Source organism: Aulonocara stuartgranti (genome assembly GCF_965226115.1).
Source record: "Aulonocara stuartgranti genome assembly, chromosome: 17".
NCBI lineage: Eukaryota > Metazoa > Chordata > Actinopteri > Cichliformes > Cichlidae > Aulonocara > Aulonocara stuartgranti.
Genome location: NC_138953.1, coordinates 10,930,873 through 10,938,981, shown reverse-complemented (window position 1 = coordinate 10,938,981; position 8,109 = coordinate 10,930,873). Strand labels below are relative to the sequence as shown.

Here is an 8,109-nt window from a genome sequence, read left to right as displayed (position 1 = left end):
TCTGTAGATGGCCTGTAAATGGTAAATGGCCTGTATTTATATAGCGCCTTACTAGTCCCTAAGGACCCCAAAGCGCTTTACATATCCAGTCATCCACCCATTCACACACACATTCACACACTCTAAGAACTAAAACTGATAATTACTTAAATATTTTGGTGCAACACTTTTACACTCAAAAATAATGAGTAAATGCAAAAACAATCACATCTCTTAAATACACCTTATTAATTGAGTAAATCCAACTAAAATGGAATAAGTTGTTATGAACAATTAAAGATGTTACAGTAACATACAAAATTGAGTAAATACAATTGAAAATCTAAGTTAAAACAACAGTAACCAAAAGTTCAAACTACATAAAATATTAATTAGGAAATGCTGAAATGCTTGGCACATTTAACCTACACCATTACAATTATTTGTTTTTAAATAATGGTGCAATTTACTTAATATTTTTAAGTTAATTTAAGCAAAAACGTTAATTACAATTAAGTGTTTATTTTATTTATACACACACACACACACACACACACACACACACAGGAAAAAAGAACCACGTCAATTCAACATTGTTCACAATGATTTATTTTAAACAGCTTTTTTGTGAATCACACATTTAGCAGATTCCTTCTCTGAACACAGTGAGCTGAAATCTGTTCTACATTCAGTGGATAAAACTTGGATAAAATTTCAGTCACAACAGCCTTATATAATAAAATTGCATCCAAATTGGCATGCTTGATAAAACTCTGTAAAACTGGCATATTGATGCTAACAACAAGAAAAATGTACCTGCCATACAAAGAATAAAAGTGGCTCAAGTGAACGCAGTGCTTTACCTTTTCAGAAAAGGTCAAATGACAAAAATAAAATTAAGATCCCAAAAAAATATAAATCCTGAAAAAAAAACCATTTGCACTGTGACATAGTTTTTGAACATCTTATTTTGATTCCAAAAAATTGGGAAGATTATAACTAAAGAGTGACCAAAAAACATCCATAATGATACTCTACCATTTACACCTTAATGTGAATCTGGAAAGTTAATACAAAAACACAGTTTATGGTACAAACATTATTTATGAACAGGAATGTCAAAACAATGTAATGTCGCAACTGAACCTTTTGATGAGCATTACATGTCACTTAACAAGTCTAACACTTTAAGAACAGCCCTGTGAAATTTTGTCTACAATGAACAGAGGTCATTTTTCAGTCTTTGAACCTTGACAGAAAGGTTTCCTGGATCCAGCTCCATGAACACTTTTCGAAATGCTTCAAATGTGCATTTGAAATTCTTGGGGTATTTCAGATCCAGAGCATAGCACAGTCCCAAAAGATAGCAACAGGCTTTGCTCAGATTCCCAAGTTTGCCCAGAACAGTAACGCCTTCAATAACAATACCCACATCAGTAGGTTCGCCTGACCTGTCTTGATTCTGCAGCAGGTAAATCTTCATCACCTCCTCAGCCAAAGCCTCTTCAACAAAGACAGCATCAGCACCGTCCTTTAAAAAGAGAAACAACTGTTTTAAGCTCACATATTTCCAAACATTGAAACAAAAGGTTTCATTTGTATGACATCACCGGTACTCATAATATGTAGACACTGTGCTCCAAAATCTTATAGCAATAGCAAATGCAAATGCTATTCTTTTGTATGCTTTGAAGTGTTTTTTTTTCTTTAGAACAGTATCTTAAAACTTTTCTATGATCTCACAAGCTAAAATAAACTACCGTAATTGTCGGGCTATAAGCCGCTACTTTTTGCACCAGCTTTGAACCCTGCGGCTTTTAGTCAGGTGCGGCTTTTCTCTGGATTGTCCATGATTTTTGTCATATCGTAAGATTTCTTTTGTTTGTTCCGCTGTTGCCTGGCGGAAGGGCATGTGATCAGACACACAGTATCGGGGTTCAAGAGTGGTATGTTGGTCACATGTCCATCCGCCAGGCAACACAGTGCCGTACAAGTAGCGCGAAAAACAAACTTCAAAGTAGCGCTACGCGTTCAGCGGGAGGCGTGGATGACGAGCGGTGATAAACTTGCGAAAAGCAAGTTATGCTCAATTCCACCGGTGGATTCTGACAGCGTGGAAAAGTGTGAAAACATCCACGATCACCAACGGATTTGAAGGGCTGGACTGTTGCATGATGGAGAGGAGGACACCGCCACGGCCCTTCTGAGGGTGTTCGACTCTGACACTGACAATGAGGATTTCTTTGGTTTTGAAAGTGACAACGAAGGAGAGAAGCGGAGAGTGGATGACGAAGCCATCCTGAGCCTGTTCATTTCCGACACTGGAGAAGAGGACTTTGGTGGTTTCAGTGTGCAGGAAGAAGAGAAAGATGGTGGTGAATGACTGACTTTTCTTCTTGTTAAAGCTGTGTCACTGCACCTGAGCCTAAAAGGTAGTCTGAATCTATTTTTCTGGTGTACTGCAGGTTATTGTTATGTACTACATTTGTTACTCATTTATGAAGCACAGTACATGTGTCCTACTTGTAATTACCGCTACTTGTACATATACCTAAAAAGTTATGCAAATATGTACCCATAACTTGTTTTTCAAGATATTAATAAAAGGGGTGTGTCTCCAAACAGCCATCTCTTTCCTGACAATTCCCTTTGTGCATATTCTCTTACATATGATAAGTCAACATTGAAACACCTGCGGCTTTTGGTCAGGTGCGGCTAATGTATGTACAAACCAGGATTTTCCCCTGATTTTAGCTTGTGCGGCTAATATTCAGGTGCGCTTTGTAGTCCGGGAAATACGGTACTAATATTCCTAAAACAGATTTATTGCACCAACCTCAAAGGTTTTGATTAAGGCACTTGGATCCTCTCCCAGATGGTCAATGAAACATCTGATGATGACTTCTTGTTTTTTCTCGATGGAATTTCCACTCTGTAAAACAGGAAGTCTCAACTGAGGCAAAATTTGCACATTTAAAACATGACTTACCATTTCTAGCTTAAACATAACTATTTTTTTTCTGTTGTTGACCTGTTTTCACACCCACCATCAAGGTAAGAACACCTGTGGAGCTAAAATATTGAACAGAAACCTAAGAAAAGCCGTTTTTAGTGGAAGGGCCTCTTCAATGCTGTGTTGGAACGTTTTTGTGGTTAGAAAATGCAATCTTCCTTACCTGAAGCAGAAGGTTTAACTGTGCCCTGTGGCGTTGTCCAGCAGCACCTTTCTTGGCTTGAAACAAGGACAGGAGTTTGGATGAATACAAGTCCAACGATGACATGAACTTTGGTTCAAGGTTCAGGGTCGTGATCCTATGAAACGCTGCACTGACCTGGATGGGAGAGGACAAAAAATCTGAAGGCCAAAATTCTGATTCAATCAAAAAAAATAAATAAAAAAATAAAAATCTACCATTTTTTGCAACCTGGACCTTATTTTCTAACATGCAAAAGATTAATTTACACATCCAGACATAAATCCATATAAGTGGAGTTGTTCAGTATGCAGACTAAACCCTCAACATAAAGTATTATCTTCCACTAAGCTTCTAAATTTTATGTTATGAATTGCTTGCACTATTTCCCTGTGAGATTGTATAATCTTAGAGGGAAGAGGCGGAGCCAGGTTGCCCTCTGAACCATCGTCTGCCAGGCAGCGATGCGAGAGGAACACACCGCTGAAGTGGCGCACATATTCAGAATCGTGTCAGCGGCTTTACAGAGAAAGCCTTTCAGCTCCTCTGGCAGCTCTGCTTCCTCCACCTTCCTGGAGATGACAAACGCTAGCAAATCAGTGTTGTTAGTCAATGCAGCTGACTGAACAGTGCATTGATGTGCGCGATCAGTGAACCTTGCTATCAGCTGGTCAAGTTTGGCGGGATGGGCCGGTCGCTGTCCAACGACCTTGGTCATTTTGGTGCCGAAAACTGAAGCGAGGCTCGGCTCCAGAGGGGGAACAGGCGGAAAACTCCGGTCTGTGAAGCCCTCTGTGAAGCCCTAGGTAGAGACCGGCGCTCTAATCTTCGCTGGCTCTGCTGCTGCCTCAGAGAGGTTGGTCATCATCCCTGGGAACTGAGGCCAGATGGGATCTGGGCAACGAGAGTGAGTGGAGCCATACCTTCCCGCCAGATCATGGCCTGTATTTATATAGCGCTTTACTAGTCCCTAAGGACCCCAAAGCGCTTTACATATCCAGTCATCCACCCATTCACACACACATTCACACACTGGTGATGGCAGCTACATTGTAGCCACAGCCACCCTGGGGCGCACTGACAGAGGCGAGGCTGCCGGACACTGGTGCCACCGGGCCCTCTGACCACCACCAGTAGGCAACGGGTGAAGTGTCTTGCCCAAGGACACAACGACCGAGACTGTCCAAGCCGGGGCTCGAACCGGCAACCTTCCGATTACAAGGCGAACTCCCAACTCTTGAGCCACGATCATCAGATGGGGGTGGAGCAGGCTGAGGGACAGGAAGTTCCTTCTCACCAGCTGCCTCCTGGATGATGCCAGGCAGATCCAGGAGCAGCGCACCAACAACTGGGAGCGGCGTCCTTGCCGACATGTGAAGGCCAGGGGTGGATGAGCGTCGGCTCATCCACCCTTCTGTCACCAGGCTGCCCAGCTGGGAGGCAGTGGAGCTGCCACCACTGCCGTTTTCCTCACGGTGGGTGGAATCATCCAATTCCGGCCCACCATCGAAGAACTCGATGGCTTCTTCCAGCGAGTGCCTCTCTTAGTGGGAACGCCTCCTCAGCATCAGCCTTGAAAAAGGCTGACCTCCGCTGCTTTTCCTCTGGCGGGAGGAGCTAACAGGAGCAGCAATAGGATTAAGGTGTGAGGGCAAGGTCCGCATGGTGAGGACCGAGGCAGCCCACGCAGACGGCATGTCGGTCATACGACATGATGTAGCCGGTCTGGCAGGATGGACACAGACGGATGGTCTCGCTGGACATCTTCTGGCTGGCTGAAGAAAAACGGTAGAGCCGATTTCCTGGTCTCACCGTAACTTATACTAGACCAGGGTGAGGCCCACACAGCAGGTGGGCGTGGACTAAAATACTTCAGTGCTGCGCGCACAAGGGGAATACCCACTTAAAGGGCTGCGCCTATACTCATGGTGACACTGGATGACAGGCCATGAACTCATCAATATATTTACCGAACTGAAAAATTCTCAAAATTTAGATTTGGCATTTGTATGACTAAAATAACCCACCACAAAACCAGTATAAATATTTAGGTGGTATCACCATCCACTACTCAGCTTGTATAAAACAATATCATATCCTTCCAAAATTTAACACATCAAGTCCTCTGAGTAAAATTACCTGCTTTACTTTGTAGTTGATGCAGATTTTTTTCCTGGTGGTGAAGATGGTGCTGAAAAAATACAAATCAAAACTTTATCATTACAAAACATGTCACTGAGTAATCTGCCATAACACCAATCTCTTATAAGAAAGTTTAGCTTGGATTGAAATAAACATTTATTTATGTAAATTGGGAGTAACTAGGCAAGGCAAGGCAAATTTATTTGTATAGCACAATTCAACAACAAGGTGATTCAAAGTGCTTTACAGAGAAACAAAAACAAATAAAAAGCATGATTTAAAATTGATTAAAGCAAGCAAACAAACTAACTAACAAACAAAACAGTATATAAAATCAAAACATAAAATCACAACAGTAGATAAAATCAGTAGTTAAATGTAAGTTTTGAAATTTAAGCTTAAAAGTGTGGATTTGGTGCTTTATTCAAATGCAGCAGAGAATAGGTGAGTCTTCAACCTGGATTTAAATAAACTGAGTGTTTCTGGAACTATACTATACTAACTATATACTAACTATACTGGAAATGATGGTACTTTTGGCTTGACCAAAAGGACCAAAGCTTTTTTTTTTCATTATTTTCTGGGATCTGAAAGGAAGTAGGGCCCCCAGTCTAAATTTACTTAAGGCCCCATAGTACTTTGGACCGGCCCTGGATGAGGTAATCTGCTGACCCGGGCGGTCCTGTCAGCGTTCTCTCAAAAACTGGCCCTGTTCGGGACAAAGCTGAAAGCAGCGTCTTATATGCTCTGAAAGACCCCACATAGAACAAGAAAGCCTAAGCAGCATGGTTGCTGCTATGAACTGTTCCGCGGGCAGGTCTTCTTAGTTACCAAAGCCATTGATGACGTCTGTTCATCTCCTCCTGAACAACCTGACAGAGTGAGTCAGGCCGCGTGACTACCGCAGCTCCCGCACCGCGACTCAACAGGGCCATTTTCTAGAAATGTCTGAGCACACCTGCTTTCACGTGGTTCCTAAAATGCCCCCAATTAAACGGTCAGGTCGCTGGTACCGGGACATTCCGGTCAAATTACCCGGAACGCAGATAGCGACTCAGAACGTAAAAGGATAAAAGGGTGCGGTTTCCCGCCGCCTTGACTGGAAGACGGGTTGAAAACTTAAATTAACGTGCACAAACACGCTGCGAAAAGTGAGCCACCATGACAAACGCTTTCTTCAGAACATGTTATAAAAGAACGGTGTGGATAAAGACAGCTAATGTAAGAATTGGTCACTTACCTGAAAACGTTACCAAGTCTGCAGTGGATGTGTGTCTGTCTCGTTCAACGTGCAGAAAATCTCCCATGAGGCCATGCTCCTCGCGTGCGGTACATGCCAAAGGTCATTAGTCTTACTCAAAGTTTTAAGTTAGTATTGGGGGACAAAATTATATTGATTTTTGAACCATTAATAATTAAAGTTAGAGACAATGATAAGTATGAATACCAGTGTCTCAGTTATTATGAGTACTTTCTATGAGATATATTGAGTAGATTTAAATAATGCACCCTGTGTTTCAAATACAGAATTTTTTCTTTTAAATAAACTTGAACAAAAGAGCTCAGTTCAACTCAAAAACTGGTGTTGAAAATTTAAGCATTCTTTTCAGTATTTTCAACTCAAGATAACACTTTTGTGATTTTCAAAGATTTAATCAAGGTCATCTAACTTAGAATTATAATGATATTTACTAAGCCCCTGAATAATTTTTTAGGGTGCACACTGGTGATGGCAAGCTACATTGTAGCCACAGCCACCCTGGGGCGCACTGACAGAGGCGAGGCTGCCGGGCCCTCTGACCACCACCAGTAGGCAACGGGTGAAGTGTCTTGCCCAAGGACACAACGACCGAGACTGTCCAAGCCAGGGCTCGAACCGGCAACCTTCCGATTACAAGACGAACTCCCAACTCTTGAGCCACGATCGGCCTGGGTTCAAATCTACAATCTGGCTGATTTGAAGTGTGTAATTTGAGTTAGAGTAATTGGTGGTTCTAAATTACCCATGAATGTAAGTGCACATGGTTGTTTGTCTCTATGAAATCATAAACCCCCATATTGGTTCATTAAGCAAGACTAACAGTAATTGCCCTGATTAACAAAGTAGTTGTTCAAACAACAAGATTTCATTGTGTTTTCCTAAAGTTTTTAACTTGTGTAGAATGAATTAAAAACAAATTTCACTTTACATACTTCAATAAATCACTTCAAGTCATTGTAAGAATACTACATTGATCCAGCGTAATCGGTTTACATTAAACCACCAAATGCCAAATGTGTTGGTTTGACATGGTCAAAAATGGGTTATTGTACTTGGTTAAATCACGTGGAAAAAAGTGCCACGATTGTGCTCATCCAACACAGATTTTTTTGAGTGTAATATTATAAAGGGTCTTGAATTGGCAGGACTTGTGCAGTATAAAGTAAAGCTAAAATGAACAGACAAACAACAGAATAGACACTCTGCAGAAGTACTTCGCAGACTTGTATATACATTTAAAAGGTAATGATAAAACCTAACTAGTTTGGAGTATTGCTACTTTAACCGAAATATGTCCAAATATGTCTTACTCTGAAAATGTTCTTTACAAAGTGAATGCAAGCACACATTCACTGAACAGTCTTGAAGGAAGTTGAAGCACATGTACACAGCTCCCACCTAAGCAGTGCAGGTAGTTATCAGCAGCTAGGAGCCAGTATTTCACATGAACTTTAAAAAAATTATCATTAAAGCCACAGATCTACCAAGAATGCTCCATAAATCACCAACACAGCTTTGATTCTGATATTAAAA

The 8,109-nt window shown here is 41.4% G+C and overlaps 1 protein-coding gene across 1 annotated transcript; it reads right to left on the bottom strand.

The window, feature by feature from the left end:
• Positions 1-565: 565 nt before the first annotated feature.
• On the bottom strand, positions 566-6,583 carry LOC309692860 (uncharacterized protein). Its single transcript, XM_082511701.1, has 5 exons — positions 6,556-6,583; positions 5,322-5,364; positions 3,156-3,311; positions 2,816-2,911; positions 566-1,510 (listed from the first exon to the last, which is right to left on the bottom strand). The coding sequence occupies exons 3-5, from the start codon at positions 3,258-3,260 to the stop codon at positions 1,193-1,195; spliced, it is 519 nt and encodes a 172-aa protein (XP_082367827.1). The 5' UTR covers positions 3,261-3,311; positions 5,322-5,364; positions 6,556-6,583; the 3' UTR covers positions 566-1,192.
• Positions 6,584-8,109: the final 1,526 nt, after the last annotated feature.

Bases quoted from the DNA above. Each gene is read 5' to 3' on its own strand.
- LOC309692860 (XM_082511701.1), bottom strand. From the start codon at position 3,260: ATGTCATCGTTGGACTTGTATTCATCCAAACTCCTGTCCTTGTTTCAA. The intron at 2,912-3,155 runs GTAAGGAAGATT...CCTGTTTTACAG, and splicing joins AGTTAAACCTTCTGCTTCAG to AGTGGAAATTCCATCGAGAA. The intron at 1,511-2,815 runs GTTGGTGCAATA...CTCTTTTTAAAG, and splicing joins CCTTAATCAAAACCTTTGAG to GACGGTGCTGATGCTGTCTT.